At 32.8% G+C, this 19,355-nt stretch overlaps 1 protein-coding gene across 1 annotated transcript; it reads right to left on the bottom strand.

The window, feature by feature from the left end:
- LOC109346244 (transcription factor MYB86-like) lies at window positions 11,117-13,593 on the bottom strand. The gene is made up of 3 exons (XM_019585697.1): window positions 13,191-13,593; window positions 12,788-12,917; window positions 11,117-12,585 (listed from the first exon to the last, which is right to left on the bottom strand). Exons 1-3 carry the CDS (start codon window positions 13,321-13,323, stop codon window positions 11,592-11,594), a joined length of 1,257 nt encoding a protein of 418 aa, XP_019441242.1. The 5' UTR covers window positions 13,324-13,593; the 3' UTR covers window positions 11,117-11,591.

The following is a 19,355-nucleotide window of genomic DNA, read 5'->3' as shown; positions in this document are numbered from 1 at the left end:
CCTATATAGGACAATAAATGCATATTATGAAATTATTTGTTTCACATACATTATCACACTATTATGAAAATTATTTTCCTATTATAAAAATCATTTTAACATACACTATCAAACTATTAAGAAAATTATTTGTTTCCCATACATTATCATATTATTTACATGCATACGCATTATCATACTATTATGAAAATTTATTTTACATGCATTATTATACTATTATGAAAAAATTATTTTACATGCATTAGTCTATTGATATGAAAATTATTCGTTATACATGCATTATCATGCATTCACGCACATTTTAAGATTAACTTTTCTTTTCATAAAAAATTTCGTTATATAGCAAGGTACGAGTCCCATGGATCCAAATATAGCAATGTTGAGGCACCCAAACAAGGGACAAAAGTGAATGTACAAACAAATGATATAAATTTCCTTATAGAATGCAGTCAACGACTTCCTGCAGAAGAGCAAGAACGTTTCACCAAAACATATGGGCGGCTCGTCGATCTACTCAATGTCCACATTGAACCTGAGACACTAAAAGCTATGGAGATCATGATCCAATATTGGAACCAGAAATTAAGAGTGTTTGAATTCCCTGAGCTTGATGCATCCCCGACGGTGGAGGAATATGAAATGTTGTTGGGTATTCTGGTGCTGGATCGATCGAAAGTCTACCTATTCACAGGGGATCACAAGTTGACCGAGGGGTATATCGAAGAAATGATAGGGGCACGCCCAGGAATCCAGAATATCATAAAGCAAGGGAAGTTCGAAGGCTTGAAATGGACGTACCTTAAGAAGCACATCCTCAAAATGGAAGAGCAGAAAAATTGGAAGGCATTTGGATCCTCATTTGCACTAGCCATCTATGGCCTAGTCTTGTTCCCTTTCGTTGCTGACATGATAAATCAGGAGGCTCTAGATGTTTTCTACAAATCAATCTGGTACAAGCAATATTAGTCAAAACTCTCCTACAGTTCTACAAGGGTCACCAGAGCACTAATGGAAGATTGAAGATAAGGTATTATGTGCAGTTGTTGTACGTCTGGATGATAACTTGATTCAGACATCATCAATTTCCTTTAGGATCCAGTCATCCGCTCAGAAGGTTCAATAATACAAATGTCAAACACGTCACACTACCTGGATGGTCTAAGCTTTTCAGAGAAATCAACCCTAGGAATTTCGGTGTCAAGTGTTGCTTGTATGATCGACATGAGGAAGTCATGTATGCTTGTGGGGAGTATCAGAATCTGGTTCTAATGTGTCCTAAGGGGTGCATCACCTTCACTCCAGCTTTGGTTCTTGGCCAACTAAAATGGGGGATGAATCCAGTGACTCCTCAACAACTCAGCGGATTTGTTTTCTTATATAAGGATAAAAATACCTCCGACGAAGTTATCAATGAAGTAAGAAGAGCTTTACACAACATTCGCTTCTATGGAAAGAATGAATTAGGAGAGCATCATCTATACAGAAGAGTATAAGCTATGGAGAAAAAATAGGATGGCAAATAAAACCAATATCCAGATCATCATGCCCAAGGAAAAGGAGGGACCTTCACAGAATGAAATCAATCTTCAGCGGAGGATTAAAATCCTTGAGGGTCAACTTGAAGAATCAAGGAACATGGTTGAGAAAGATGGTTTCCGGATAGAAAAGCTCAACAAATTAAACTCAGGTTTGAAGAAAGAGGTGGCTAGCCTAAAGAATGACTATGCAGAGTTGCGCTCATCACAGGGAAGAGAAATCAAAGATCTTGAGGCACGACTAAGGGCCCGTGATCGCGCCATCTTTAACTCGAGAAATGAAGGAAAGGAGAGTTGTATAGCTATAGAAGAGCTCAAGGCCGAAGTGGAGCAACACAAGACAAACGCAGCTGAAGCTTGGGCCAAAATAGATGAATGTGAGAACTCTATTCGTCAAGGTCTCATCAGAGAAGAACAGTATCGAGCCAGGGTAGATGACCAAGCAGAAATACACCGTAGGACTCTAGAGGACATGCACAGGGAAAGAAACCAGCTCATAGGTCAAATGAGAGAACTTCGACAAGCTTATGATCAGTTGATGGGAGAAAGGGAGACATGGTCACACAATTGGGAGCAAGCTTTAGGGGAATGTAGGGAAGATAAAGAGTTGTGGGAAAGAAGGTGTATTGACATCATTGATGGGATTGGGGACTTTGCGGATGATTGGCTTGTAACTTTTGAGTCTGCAAACCATGAGGTCCACATGTATCCAGAAACTGAAATGCTCCCTGCTATGAAGACATTTTTCGACAGTTGTGCCCCCATTGCTCGAAGGCTCAAGAGGTGGAGGAAGAAGACTGAAGGTTTTAGTTTTTTTTTTAGAATAAACATTTGGAATAAAAAGGAGGAAATCGATTGATGTGATTCCCCTTTTATCGTTTTTATCAATAAAATCACTCTTTATGTCTACACTTTGTCTCAATAAAAAGAAAAATAAAAAAAAACAAATAATATGAGGGGGTCAACATTGCTATATTTTGTCCAAGATGCAACCACGGAGTGGAAATTTCTCTTCTGAAAATTGCTTTAGTATGGTCGATGGACTGCGCTCTCCGACTCTCAAATAAAGGATTCATCATACTTGTTATACTAAAGGAAATTTTTGCATAAAACAAACAAAACATTTTTTTACCTATTTGCATTTTTCATTCAGCATTGCTCCGCAACATTCCTACCACACCCGACTCCGAGCTAGACAGATGGCTGACTCTTCAGACTCCAGTCAGGATTCCCGGACTGAATTAGCTAGCTTGAAAGAGCAGATGGCGGAGATGTTTCGTATCCTAAAGACCCTCCAGAGCGAGAAAGAGAAGACTACAACTGCTGGGCCACAACCTCATTCGGGATCCGGAAGTCCCAGTCTAGGGGACGGTATTAGTCAGCCTCATGAAAGTCATGACGCCAACACAAGACAGCCAAATGCCAACCATCAAGCGAATGAAAGGTACAATCATGAGGGGACCCAAAGGACTCCTCTAGGTAGTAACACCCCAAACATGGAGAAAAATGAAGAGAAGTGGAGCTCAATAGAAGAGAGATTGAAGGCTATTGAAGGAGCCAACTGTGTGGATCTGAAGAATGCTTTTGATAATGGCATTTTCATAAGTCAATCCAGGTATTGTAGAGACTTATTAAAAAAAATTGACATGGATGGTTGCAAGCCAATAGCTAATCCTATGGCATCCGGAACTTGCATTGATACAAATGAAGCAGGAAAAAGCATTGAAATATCAAAGTATCGAGGTATGATTGGACCTCTTTTATATTTAACTGCCAGTAGACCTGATATCATGTTTAGTGTATGTATGTGTACTCGCTATCAATCTAAACCAAAAGAATCACACTTAGTTGTTGTTAAGAGAATCATGAAATATCTTAAAGGCACAACTAAGGTTCGGCTGTGGTATCCAAAAGGAAGTATATGTGATTTGGTTCGTTATTTGGATTCAGATTTTGTTGGGTGTAAATCTGAGAGGAAAAGTACAAGTGGTACTTGTCATATTATGGGAAATGCTTTAGTCTCTTGGTCTTGCAAGAAACAAGTATGTGTTGTCCTAAGCACTGCTGAAGGTGAATATATAGCAGCAGGTAGTTATTGTGCCCAAGTGTTGTGGCTTAAACAACAATTACGAGATTATGACTTAGAATTAGGGTGCACTCCTTTAAAATGTGATAATACTAGTGTTATAAACCTCACAAAGAATTGTGTTATGCTTCTAGAACCAAACACATTAATATAAGGCATCACTTCCTTAGGGACCATGTCCAGAAGAAGGAGGTGTCTGTAGAATTTGTTGATATTCACAACCAACTAACAGATATATTCACTAAATCATTGACAAAAGAACCTTTTTATAAAATTAGACGAGAATTAGACATTCTTGATGAAGCATACTTATCTTAAATGCTTATATATCTATTTGTGTGCTTCATTATATCTATTTCATGCCTATTTGAACTTAAATGTGTCTAATTATGTTTAAATTTTCAATTTTTGGGTTAAAAATCATTTTCATAGCTTCATTTTGCCTAAAAATATGTTTTTCTGGGGTCAGTAGTCGATTACACTGGAGAGTAACTGATTAAAGGGTTGAACAGTGTGTTTCAGTAACCGATTACTATATGTTGTTGTTTGAAAATTTTAAATCTTTTAATTTAAGTAACTGATTACTCCGTGTCGTTATATGTGTATTTTTTCTACATTTTAAAACATTTTCAAACTCATCTTCCTCATCAACTCGTGTTCTCTCTTACTCAAACCTCTCAAACTCTCAAATCTTCGTTTTTGATCCGCTTTGAGTGATTTTTGTGTCTATTCATATCATATTTTCAATTCTAAACACTTATACACCATCATTTTCGTGTTTAGTGGCCTAAATCAAAAAACTCCAAATCTCCGAAACCCAAAATCCTAAGAACTCAAAAACCTCAATCAATGGCTTCCTCTTCTAGATCAAAGAAGCAATGCACAAATGTAACTCAAAGGAATCAAGGAACTTCATCTTTGGAGTCTAACCCTCTTGATTTGACAAGACTTCTTGCTAATGATGATCAACATAAAATCTTTGAGAAGCACTTCCATGGTCACATTATTTTCACTCCCAAATACGGTAATCTCGGAAACTTTGAGTTTGAAGATTTTCTATTTCCTTATCTCTTGAGACAACAAAACATTTTCTATTTCTGTTGTGAATCAAATGAAATTTATCCTGAACTAATTAGAGTATTTTATTGTAACATAAACTTTAGGAAAACCCGTCTTACTTACTATGTAAAAGGAAAATCATTACTTTGGATTTGAAAACTATGAGTTCATTGTGCTGTAACATACCCTACCAGAGGAGCATTGCAGGTTTCGGCCTTGTATGTGAATGAGAAAATTATGATCGGAAAGATTTTTATTATTCTCTGTGTAGAATTACCAAACAGGAAATAGAAATGCTTAAGCAACGGGGTTATGGTGAAACTGTTAAAAATATAGATATCATATCTGCTGGACATCTCAAACTAGAAGACTGTTTGCTTCATTATTTTCTAAGTTATGTCATCTTACCAAAATTTCCAAATCACTCTCAAATAAGTGATATAGAACTCCAATTGATGTATGTTATGAAATTTAATCTGAAAATCAATTGGACTCTGATGATAATGAGACAAATGTGGTCTGTAAGAGGAACCCAAAGCCCTTTGCCATATGCAATCTTCATAACAAAAATCCTTGAGCATTTCGGTGTTTCTAGTGCTAGAGAAACTAAGGTCCCACTTAATCCTCGTGAAAGCCATATTGATGTGGATGTAATCCACAAAATGGACTTCACATTTGATCTTCGTGACCGGACCTACAAGCATAAGAAAGATAGACCTCCTGCTCCTGAACTAGAACCTACCCCTGCTAGTCCTTCTAAACCTCAACCTTCTGAGTTTCATGCTCAATCTTCCTCATCTGCTGTCATGCCTTCAAAGCAGATGATTATGGATGAGTTGATTTCTCTTCGATACTACATCCCTAACCGGATGGATATCTTTGATGCTCAAAATCAATAAATCCAGTTTGAACTTCATCATCTCTGTTCTAAGTTGAGTAACATGGACGTTGATGAAGACAGTTCTGAGCCTGAATCTTAGACTTTATGTGTTGTTAGGATTTTCTGGCTATAATGTTAATTTCTCCTAGTTCCGGACAATTTTCTATTATGTTGTTTGAATTGATATTTGCATTGTTAATGCTTGAACATCTTTTTACTTTTATGATATTACTCAAATTTCGTTATATCTTGTTATCCATATTATATTGTGCTATAACATATTATTACATGTTATATATATCCTATTGCATGTATGCTATATATATTGTGCTAGACTCTTGGTTTTTCTACTTTTTGATACAGTCAAAAGATGGAGAAAAGTTGGGAGAATGTATTTTCTGTTTAAAACATTTCAGACACAAAACTCCAAAAGAAAGGGGGAGCATACAATATAGGGGGAGCATACTCAAGACAAGTCAAGAATATCACAAAGTATGCTACTATCAGAAAACTACATTGTTAAGAAGATATTAGTTTGTCATCATCAAAAGGGGGGAGATTGAGAAGAAGATCTTTGCTCCTGACCTTGACACGATTTTGATGAAGACACCAACATCACCAAAAATAAGAAAATGAAGAATACTTATGAAGACAATGAAGATTCAAGCTTCAAGATATTAAGTTCTTTTAGTCTAAGTCTAAATAGCTACTTCTATCTTATACTCTGGATTATACAATAGTAATAATGCTCAAACTATTTTTAAAAGAAAATTGAAACACTTCAAAATACTTAAAACAATTTTCAAAAATAATGTGTAACGAGTTACTTCATCTAAGTAATAGGTTACGTGTGTGAGAAAAGTGTTATCCAACTTAAAACTTATCAAAGTAATTCATTATTGTCTTTGAGTAACAAATTACCAATGTTATTAAAGTTGAGTAATCGATTACTCAACTTGTTGTAATCGATTACTCTAATTCGAAAATAAATGATCAGTAGACAGAACATTTGAGTAATCGATTACTCAATGGTATAATCGATTAGTGAGAGTTGTTGAATCAGATTTTCAAATTCAAGGTGAATGAGTTTCAACCTAAAAGACATGTTTTCCTTCACATTTTGGATGATTGGAAAACCTATATAAAGTCATTGAAACTCACAATCACAACACACAACATATACACAACTCTTATTCAAATTTCAAAAGCTCTTATACATATTATGAAATTATTTTCTGCACTTTTTGCAACAAGTTCTTAAACTTTCAAAGTTGATTTTTCTGAAGTTTTTTTTATAAGCAAAAATATGTATTAAAAAGCACAAGGGGTGCTAACCCAATACAAGGAGAGATCACAAAATGATCGTTTCAGTGGAAATAGATATACAACAATTAAGATTGTTACACCAATTAACAAACTCTAAAGACGAATGAGCAATCTTTGCTTGAAACCAACACCAAGATCTAGCCTAGATCAAATCCATTATTTGAACAAAACTCACAGTCTTATCTGAAAAGATTAAATTATTTCGCATAATCCAGATAGACCACATAACAGTAAACCATAACATCATCCACATCTTCATTCCTTTCCCCTTAGGGCCAAGAGCATCATACATATTGAAGGATTCAATAATAGATGAAGAGTTTGACGCAGATACTTGTAAGCAAGAATAAACACCTTTCCAGACAGAAGAAGCAAATTCATAAGATAAAAAAAGGTGATCTATAGTTTCATCCTGAATATTGCAAAGTGCATACTTGATATCATCAGTGCTAAGAATGATATGCCCTTTAAAAAGCTCAACCCTTATGGGTAATCTCATACGAATAAGTTTTCAAATAAAGCAGCAAATTTTTTCGGAACACAATTAATCCAAGATTTAGATAAGATATTCCCTAAATGCAACATACTCAGATCGACTTGAATGAGATAAGCAGACTTTACCACATATGTCCTGGATGCATCCAGCCCCACTTCCACTTATCTCTATAATCTTTCTTACAAGAATGATTCTGTAATGTAGAGTATAAATTTGTCACCATAGAAAGTTCTCTATCAAACAAATCTCTACGCCACGGTACCTCCCACAACCAAACATCATTATTCTACCAACCACAATCTGCTACAGCCGCCTTCTTATTAGAAGCCAAGTTGAACAACCTAAGGAAAAGGTCCTTCAAACTTTGATTTCTAACCCAAATATCTGTCCAGAAAAGAGTTTGAGATCCATCCCCAATTTCCTTCCAAATGTTGTCCTCAAACCACTCACCGCTATCTCCCACTGCAGAACCAACTTTACACAAGTCTTTCCACCAAGTAGACGAAGATCTACTCGAAGAACAATAATCATCATCTCCATATTTGGAGTTAAGAACCTTAACCCAAATAGCTTCCTTTTCTTGTAATCTTCTCCACCTCCATTTATCAAGCAACACATCATTAAAAAGAGACAAATCTCTAATGCCCAAACCACCAAGATGCTTAGTTTTACACACTTCTTTCCAAGACACCTATGCAATACCTTTACCTCCCCTTTTTCTGAAGTTGCTTAAAATGAAAGTGTTTTAAGTTTACAAACTTATAAAGAACATTATTACTAAGTATACAAAGAGTTGATTGGATTGCAAGTTACATCACTTTCATGCTTGTAAAAGCAATTCTGCCATTGTTGAACATTCTTCATTATTATTGCAGAATACTTTCTTTCACGAGGTGTGATAAAAAAATGGATTAGAATCACTTGGAAATGTGTTTTCCAAAGGTAAATAAGGATTAAGGAATGTGTAAGCTACATAGAGATCTCGGGGTGAGATATTGTAATTGCAACTCATAATCTTTAGTGGAAAAATTTCTTGTGTTGTAAGAGTACTGGATGTAACCTTCGGTGGACAAGAAGGTGAACTAGTATAAAAATCCTTGTGTATTCTCTTCTCTCTTATCTCTTCGATTATTTATTTGGTTACATATATTTTTCGCTGCACTTTAACTCACGATTTTGCAGGAAAAAAATGTCATTATTTTAAGTCAACTAATTCACCCCTTATCTTAATTGCAATCTCAGTCTTACACCAATTTGATATTTATTTGAAACTCGACTCATTATTTAGTTTGATAAACTTAATTTATGAACCAAATGAATTGAAGTTGAGTTGGAAATTGAGCTCGTTAAATAAACGAGTCGAACTTGAGTTGGATACAATTCGAATTATTAGGTTCATGAGTTGACTCGATATATTTATATATATAAACTAATTTTTTATGTCGATTGTTATTATATATATATATATATAAATTTGTGTTATTTTTAAAAAATTAATTAATTACTTAAATTATTCAAATGAACCAATTTCAACTGAACAAATTCTTATTAAACTGAACTTTAATTCAACTCGGACCATACTTCTACCAATTTTTGTTGTGCCTCATAGTCACTGTTGATTGATTATTTTGCTGTTCATTCAACTTTTGCGTTAGTCTCAGCCTTCACTTTCTTAAAATTATGCACAAATTATCTGTCACCTAGAACAAATCTTCTAATGAGGCTATATTATATATATTACATACCTTTATCAACTCCGTCATTATCAGTTCAATCATTATCATCATAATGAATGAACAATTTGTTTATTAGTCTAGTTACTTGTCCTTGCATTTTATATTATATTATTTTGATACTAGACAGATGTGTATGTATATATATACATTTATTATATTCCCCACACACAATTATGTGAATGCAAGGAATTAAAAATAAGCAACTTCATGATTCTTGTTTAACTAGAACTTTAATATTTTACAGGATCAAACTTGGGATTGCATTATCCTTGGAGGGATTTTTGTTACTGCACACTGATGATTGTAAGGCCCCATCTAAGTAGACCCAATCATTTGCTTCACATGCAAGGAGATTTTACACATACCACAATATATCCTCCAACAAATTAAAAAAAATAGTAACCTTTGAAATATTTAATAACTGAGAAGACTTATTATTATAATGACTAGACTCAATCCAAAAGCTAGCTCATATGGTTAGAGTTGTTTAACCCGGTCTCTTAATACTTATTGAATGAGTATGCAATCTGATCACAATCAATGGAGCTGTGAGTAGGAACAAATGGTGTTTAGAAGATAGGAGATGATTATATATAGTCTTACTCTTGTCCTTATGTATTAATAAGCAAATTTCAATGCTTAAAAAATATTCCATTTTCTACATAATAGGGACATGTATGATTAATTTCTTCCTATTAGCAACATAGCCAGTTAAATTTGGACCTTTCGCTATCCCTATAGCTGCATGCTTTGAAAAAGTTACTACAATATTTTTTACTTTCACACTACTTTTCAGTTTTCACCTTGCACCTAGTGAATGGATGAGGATCGCATGTTCCAAACGGTGTCTCATTCTCTGTCTCAAGTCAATTATATATTAACACATAGATAAAATAAAAATTTTAAAAGCAAAAAGTAATAAAATAGAGCACTCTAATTGACTTAGGACATGAAGTGAGACACCATTTGAGATATACGATCTCCCATAGGTAAATTATATATACTACGTAATGTTTTTGTACACTTAATTCACTAGTTTCTGGGTTTCTCAGCAGTTGCAATCCTCAACTTTAATCTTGAACTTTAAGGTACAATAATACATATGCAGGATATCCCAGAAATTGATGAGTTGGGATATTTATATAATTGTATTTGTCAAAACTGTCTCACTACTTTAAAATGGAAGAAAAAGGAAAGAAAAAACTTGTTTCTTGTGGTGGGGGAATGCTTCTTCAGAACAAGTTCTACAAGGATGTTATCTATAGTTTTCATATATTTTTCTCTTATCATTGACTCATTTCTATCATGTTTGTGAAAACAAACAAAGATCTACTATCTCAAATTTGTTTCATATATTATCATGTATTAATAAAAATATAATATATCAATTAAAGTTTATTATTATTGTTATTTTTGTTTCAGACAATAAATGATATCAGAATAGAAATTTGTTTATGGCCTTCTTTTTTTATCATGTTATTATCAGAATCAGTACATGTGGATGCTCACTGACACTGAGGAACCCCATTATCTGGTGTAAAGCTTTTAAGAGCCCTACAATTCCTTTTTTTAAGTAGTACAAATGTGTCACGTCCCACTACACTTCAATAATCAAAGATGTTATTTTTTTAATCTGCAGACAATTCTACTATATCAAGATAACATCAATATGTTATTTGAATCATCACAATATGACATTTACATTACACTTTCACTTATATTTATACATCATATCTTCTTTAACATTTACTGTTTTCATTTCTTTTTCATTTTTCTTTTTAACTTCAACATGTCCTAACAATAGGATACAACTATACAACTGAAGTGGAAGAGGTAAAATTAAGTTTACCAAGCAGTAAAAACAATCTCTATCAGTAGGAGACAGTGACAGGAATCCATTTAAGCAAAATGGTCCCTAATGCTTTGATACTGATAGAGTACAATCCACAAAAAGATATCATGATTTGAAACTGTTGAATGAGTCACACACACGTTCCATGAACTTAATGGCAAGTGTTTTAAATTGTATTATAAGGTACAAGAGTCTTATTGAAACTTGAAGGTAAACAACAAATGTAAGAGAATACAGTCAAATACTCAAATGTATACAAATAAAATTCATAATAACTGAAGAATAAATAATGTAAGAACTAATAATACAAGCCTTATTCTGAAGTAGTAGTGCTTCTTTGTTTGATGAACAAAATAATGGTGAGAAGAAGCTTGAACTTGAATCAATAGCAAATATTATACTGTAAGATAATGCTGAAAGATTGACACATTTACAATATCAAATAATAAAGAAAGAAAACAAAATAAAATAAATTTACAGCACAAACCTTTGGTCAGAACTCACAAGAGTAAAATCCTGACCTAGCTAGTTTTCCATATTCGAAATGTCGGCATCTTTGTCTCTTTCGTTGAATTGAAGTTATTTTTTCTTCCATAGTTCCACATGTTATGTATCTAGAGGCTAGAGGGTTTGTCCAAAAGCCACTGAAAATCTCTGCAGATCTTTATTATATATATCTGAAAGTTGAAAAGCTGGTTGGTGCTGCTGGTTATGTTGTTGCCAACTAGTATTTAACTCTTCTGTTATGAAACCACTTTCTGGTTTAACCACATCAATGTAGATAGACTGAGAAGTCTGATTCTGCACTGTGTTTCCAAGAAGAAATGGGGTGTTAAGATATTCAGACCACTTTATCTCTTCTTGTTCCGCTCCTTGTAATGGTAAATGTTCATGAGCATCTTTATCAGCCTTCACAGATTCTTCCACCCCCCATGTTATATTGCTATTGTTTCCAAGTAAGTTTGTGTTGATTTGAAACTGCATAGTGCTATTACTGTTCCCATCAATGTCACCAGAGGATATAGAAGGATTCTTGTTGAAGTTGTTATAAGAGTGGAGTGTAACAGTTGGCTTTACATGTATTGGAGTTTGGAAAACTGAGGTAGACACAGAATTATTGAGCATAGTTGAAGTTATGCTAGAATTAAGGTCTGACATGTAAAGAGAAGTGTTATTCATGTTTGGTCCATAGTTTAAGTTTTGGAATGAGAAATATCCTCCTCCTACTATATCAGATGGTCTGCAACTGTTGATGGAGTCTAGAAATAATTCTTGTGTAGCTGTGGTGCTGGTTAAGTTACTGTTGCAACTGTTGTTGATTTTGGAACTAGTGGAGACTTCAAGAGGGCTATATCTCTCTGAAGGAATGTAAGTTTTGCTGGGTTTTGATGGCTCAACAAAACTACTTACTTCATTGGATCCCACTGAGGCTAATTTGTGATTGCTTTTGTCTGCTATAGTTGGCTTGTCTTTGTCATTCTCAACCTCAGAGATTGGTTTGTGAGTGTTTGGGTCAATACCTCTTTGCCTGAGCTTCTTCTTCAGGCATGAGTTCCATAGGTTCTTAATCTCATTGTCCGTTCTTCCTGGTAATTGTGCTGCAATCTGAGACCACCTGATAATAAAAAAACACATAATAAACTGAATAAAAAACATGGAACAAGAACTATTATCTGAACGTCTTAAAAAGTGAATAGTAAATTAGTAATAACTTGTTATCTTTTTGAAAAAGAAAGGAAAAGTTACTTAGTTCCTGAACTGAACCATGAAGCATCTATAACAAAAGTAAATGAAGTATCTATAACAAAAGTAAGTACCTGTTGCCAAGGACTGCATGGAGTTCAATTATTAAATTCTCTTCTTGCTGTGAGAATGCTCCTCTCTTCAAATCAGGCCTCAAGTAATTAATCCACCTCAACCTGCAACTCTTTCCACACCTCTGCAAACCTGAAACATAAAATGAAGGTTAGTTAACTAACAACGTGTTGGTCTAGTAGTATATGACCATATTTGATGTTTGGGTAGACAAAAAATTTAAAAGTTTCGATTCTTGATAACAAAACTTGTTAGGAGTGTCGGACAACAAGGCACACGAAAAAAATTAGTTCTTTACACAAAGGGGAAGAGATGTTATACAAAAAAATGAAGGTTAGTTAAAATGACTCTAACGTTGTCCTTCATTGGAAACACATATGAAATATAAGTGTTGAAAGAATATACCAGCTAGTTTGGGAACTGAACTCCAACATCCATGACCACGGTTGGTTATGTAATTGAGAAGCTTCTCATCTTCCTCTGGAGACCAGAGACCTTTCCTCAGCTTCTGCTTATAGCAACAAGAATGTCTTCCCATGTGCACTACTTCAACTCTTTCACCCTACCCACCAATGCTTTTCTGTCCAAACCCACGTGGACTATTCAACAAGAATGATGAGTGCTGGTGGATATGAATTATAGGAAATGAGAGTTCAGAAAATAAAATGGGAGCTTTGATAGGGAATCAAATAAATAGGAGGAGTGACATTCAGAAGATAATAGATAAAGTTGTATTGCACTGTATGTACAATGTACTGAAGGAGTGATTGGACAGTGCCATTTTTTAATATATATCTGACTTTCTTGAAGTGGGGTCTTTCAAATTATTAAGTTTTAGTTAGAGTTTTGGAAGAAAATAAAAGGAGAGAAAAAACTTCAAAATAACTCTCATTATTTTATTTCATGACTTTTTCCTTCCGTAAGAGACTCTTACAGTCCCATCAGATGGGTTCATCATGTTTGGACGGTCTTGATGCCACTGTTGCAATCCATTGGATGCATAAGGAAAGGGTCATAAGAGATCATGAGGTTAGTTTGACTTAAATATATGCATGTCCTGTTAGCAAAGGTCGTGGCATTTTGTTAAGAAGAGACATTTGTTATCATGTCCTATATGTAGTTGCGGATTAATATTAATGGAGTAAAACTGTAAAAATATAATAATAGTGAATATTTAAATTATTAAATTGATATAATATATTTTTATACATATAAGAATGCGAGAAAATATATCTCTTTTCTTCTCTTAAGAGGCTTGATCTTTTGATTGGAAAAAATATAAAATATTATTACCCTCACAAATTGATCCACAATTTTTTTTAATTAATTTACTTTAGCATGAAACTTGGACAACTTTTCTAAGAAAAAAGTGAAAAATAAAAAAGAAATTGTAAAGCCTTATAAGGGAGAGGAGATAAATGAGTGTTAAGCATAAAGCAAGATTTAAAGTCACACACTTATGATTCATATCTTGTAGCTTAACCAATTGAATTGACTCAATTAGATGAATAACAAGTAAGTTAATTGTTTAAAACTTTGAAAGAATTGCCTAACATTGTTTAACTCACTTATCCTATCAAGAGTTCAAGACACTAGAACACTTTTGAATGATAGGTATGTGCTTATTTTTGGTAAGTAATTACTAAAACTAGGTGACAAAGTTCTCATTATTCACCTACCTTGGCTTTATGTACCATGCTACTTAGAGATTAGAGTTCTTTATTTCTTTTGTTTGAAACTTCTAAAGTGTGAGGAAATGTCCCCATTCTCATATGATATAGGCATATATCAATAAGAGATAGAGGCCATTGAAATGAGAACTTTGTATGAATTTGAAGGAGTAGCTTTGCTAGGCTAAACCTACTCCAAGATTAGTAATATGAAGCATAAATTAACCACAAGGCTTGAGTAAAGAAAAATTCTAATGAAGAAGTTACACCCTTATAGTGGCAAGGTATGCAAACAAAGTATACTTCATTAAATTAATGATAACAGAAACTTCTCTTGGTTCTTTTGTTCCCTTTGATAATAGAACTCAACATTTTAAAAACTCTATGGTCCTTTCCTTTTCTTGACTAACTTTTCTGCCAGGTACTCTTTGGCAGAAAATTGTTCTTACCCTTTTCTTTTTGGTTTTTTTGGATATTTTTTAAGTTCGTGATAGTTTGGAAAAGTTTCATAATTTAGGTACAAATGCAAAATTGAGCAGGTAATTAAGGTCATATTTCTTCACTTAGAAATAACTTCATATTCAACCAACTATTGGAGTGATTCATCTTACATGCAATTTGAAATAGACTTATCTATTGAATTAAATGCTGATTTCTCCAATGTCAATTTTCTGACTTCATACAACTTCTGTGTTTGTGTGGAAAGATACTAAAACCGTTGTTCTTTATTTAATGTAAAGTACTAAAACCTCAGTTAATAATAGAAAAAGAAAAAAAAAACAACTGTACTTCTCTGTCCAAATACGACAATCATAATAATGCAATTGACCCTTTTTATTTCATCCTACATTTCTGATATATATATATATATATATATATAGTGATTCATGTGAAAAGAATATGGTATGGACTATTGTATTTTATTTGAATAGTTAAGATTAAAATATATATGTACATTATTATCATGTGATTAATAATTCACTTTTAATTTTAATCATCCATAATTAATTTTAACTTTAAGGCTCAGATTTATTGTTCTCATAGTTAGAATTGTTTTCACTATAGTCGACCTATATATATTGTAACATGCAATTTATCTAACTTCTTGACTATGGCGAGTAGCGAGTCGAGCCAAACCAGAGTTCAGTTCAGTTTGATAAGGATTTGTTCAACTCGAAACTTGACTCGAGTTTAATACAAATTATTTTTTTAGCTTAAATTCAGCTCAGTGAAAATTTGCGAATTATTCTACTCAGATTGAATTGGTTCATTAACTCAAATAATTTATATATATAATAATAATAGATATAAAAAATAATGGATGAATTATCATAAATATAAAAATTATATATATACGAATTATATTGAACTCAAATTCGGCTCATTTATTTAATGAACTCAATTTACAGCTCAAATTCAACTTATTTGATTCATGAATCAAATTTATTGAGCTAAATAACGAATCGAGTTTCGAATGAATACCGAATTGGTTTGGTTTATTGTTAGCACTAATCGTGTAGACTATAGACTTCGGTTAATTTGCTTTAAAATATTTTAATTTCTTACAGCTTATATTAAATGGAAAAATAAAGTGAATGCTTGGAGAAGATGAAACGCATAATCTTACCACGATTGAAAAAAAGGGTTTTGGCACCTTACAAACATAACAGGATAAGAGACCAAAACTTAGGGTTAATTATTCATAACTCATCTGGGATGTAGCGATTGCATAGACATAGAATAAAAATATATAACCAAATGATTACCAGACAAGGATAAAAAGATTGTTTGTGAAAGAAAAAGTTCAACGGTTTTGGCCTTAATAGTATGGCCACTCTATGTGTGTATTCCATGAGCTTTTTTACTTTAATTTGATCAAGTCAATTTACAATTACCACCCTTTTAACTAGACTTTCACCCTTTTGAGTTTAGCTGCTTGAGGAATCCAAAAACTAATAGAAAAAGAAAATGTCCCCACCAGTTATACCTGCAACTAGTTAAGAAGGTCATCAAGTAGTAAAATAATGAATTCATATGCATAATTAAGGGCCAAATCATTTCATAACTAAGCATGTGTGCAAAGTAATGTAAATTAACATTAGATTTAAAAGAAAAACATTTTTTAGTTTAAGAAAAAAGCTCATATATTGGAGTTAAGTAAATAAATGATATGCGTAATAAATTAAACTTCTTAACAAGATGTTAATATTGTATTATAAGGTTATGTTAGATTCTTAAAATGACTAAAAAATTAATAATATAATTTTTTAGAACGACATTTGTTAGTATAAGTAATTATGCACCTCAAAATAAATTAGTTTCTTACCAATACAATGAGTGATAAAATGATAGCAGTATCAAAAAATAATAAATTAAGCTTTTCCACAATTCACAAGGTGCAAAATATTCTCTCCAAGTTATTCATGGCACACAAGCATCCAAACTAGTAATTTGTCTTCAAGTGCGTGAATTTCCATGAACACGTTCTGAACACTAAAAAGTATCTTTGCCCTTTCAAGTTTAAATATTCTAAAAATATATTAATGATATTCATATTGACGATATCCTTCAATGATAGCCTGTCCTTGGTTCTGACATTGCGAAACTTTCATGGCATAATAAGCAATGTCCTAATTCAGCCATCCAAATTAGACATTAATATTTGAATTATATATAAGATATCTTCATGGGTAGATATATGCTTGTAATATACCTCATCATGCACTTTTAAGCTTATCTTATATTTCCTATATGATCTGTTCAGAGAAGTCAAACTCTAAACGTTCTAAAATGTTTGTACATTTATTAATTACTCTTGCCGCGTTTATACGTTAATAATATGTGTCGGCTTAGTTGTTCATTGTATAATATATATTTTCGACAATAAAATCAATAATAATTGGTTCCTTTAATATGTGACCAAAATGAAGTTGGTGAGCTGCTTAATTTAAACCAATGTTTTGTAGTCGTCTAAGTCCCCTATTTTATGTGTACTTCGAATCAAATATTGATGTCTCTGTTTATGAGAATCAATTTCTGACAGCAAATGATTGGAGCACATGAAACACCAATATTTTAACAAAACCAAAATTAATTAAACTTACTTTCTACTATCATGTCAATTGCCAAAGTTCATCTCTAAACTAGGGGTAAGCTTGATTCCCATGTATTTACGATCTTTGTAAAATGCGTTCATGCATTAGTAGGGTTGAAAGTATTCATCTATGTATACATTTAATTAATACTTGCATTGAATTTATGAGGCTAAGTTCATACAAAGCATGCATAATAAGCACAATGAAATAATGAGTAAGTATCTTCTTCATTAACAGAGAGACAAATACTACAAAAACAAAGAAAAAATAATATGATAAGATATTTTTATCCTTACATATATAATGAAACAATATTTTATCATTAAAAAAACAAGAAAAATCAAATATTTGTCTCTCCATTAATGGAGATGATCATTTTTTATAAATAATATTTATTTATGTTTCCATTTATTATGGAAAATTTACAGATGTAGTGCACCTTGACCGAAAAATTACGGTTTTGGTGCACCTTTTAGAAATATTACAGTGTAACTTTATAGAAATCGGCAATTCCATTGCCGATTTACGAATTTTTTTTTCCTCTCTCCTCCCCCAAAATCGGCACTGGAGAGGGAGTTTTAGTACAATATAATTTTTTTTTACACTCCCCCCTAAATCGTCAATAGGGGGAGTTTTATACTTTTTTATTTTTTTTAACTTGTGGGAGTTATATTATTAGTTTTAGGGTTTAATTTTTCAAACACAAATCCTAACAACACAAATCCTAATAAATTTTGTCAACTCTAACCCTAATAACATAACATAATAATGAAAAACACACATTATAAAACTAATAATATATTATGTGTATTTTACATTATTGTGTTCTATTATTAGGGTTAGAGTTGACAAAATTTATTAGGATTTGTGTTGTTAGGATTTGTGTTTGAAAAATTAAACCCTAAAACTAATAATATAACTCCCACAAGTTAAAAAAAATCAAAAACTCTCCGGTTGCCGATTTAGGAGAGAAAAAAAATAAAAAAAGTATAAAACTCCCCCTATTGACGATTTAGGGAAGTGTAAAAAAAATTATATTTTACTAAAACTCCCTCCCCAGTGTCGATTTTGGGGGAGGAGAGAAAAAAAATACGTAAATCGGTAATGGAATTGCCGATTTCTATAAAGTTACACTAGTTTTATAATATTTCTAAAAGGTGCACCAAAACCGTAATTTTTCGGTCAAGGTGCACCACATCTGTAAATTTTCCCATTTATTATACTTCTATTTGTACCACCACATTCAATTCATGGGAGTTTCAGTTGAGTGTATACTTTTCAAGAAGACCTATCCTCTCAAGTAAGAGATAGACAAGTTTTTGCTTTTAGATTTGAAATGAAGGATAAACCTGTCATGTAATTATAATCAAATGACAAAAGTATCATTTCCTTATGTTTTTTTCCATGTTATTTATGATATAATTGTCTCTCTAGGGAAGTGATAATAACTCCTTTTTCAATATCACCTTCAGATCTCTGCCTGTCCCCTACGATATAAACAACCAAAGAAATTTTTCACTATATCTTGCTATCTAAAGCCAAACAAGATTGGAGTAACATATCTGTGTGCCCAAAAAAAGGCAAATATATTTCAGTCAGTAAAGAAGGGACTGGTCCATTGTATCAAAATTTCCCTTCTCTTTTTTTCAAGTGACTGAAGTGAGCCTTAGTCACATAAAAGTAAGAGTAGATATGTATCTCATGTCCTCTTCAACCATTCTGATTAGCAGAGGCAGACAAAGCTTGGGACAAATCTAATCCGGAATCACAACTACACTTTGTTGTGTATTTGTCGAATAAAAGTT

Source organism: Lupinus angustifolius, chromosome LG04 (assembly GCF_001865875.1).
Source record: "Lupinus angustifolius cultivar Tanjil chromosome LG04, LupAngTanjil_v1.0, whole genome shotgun sequence".
NCBI classification, from domain to species: domain Eukaryota; kingdom Viridiplantae; phylum Streptophyta; class Magnoliopsida; order Fabales; family Fabaceae; genus Lupinus; species Lupinus angustifolius.
Note: the sequence above shows the minus strand (reverse complement) of the source record. Positions and strands in the feature narration are given on the sequence as shown.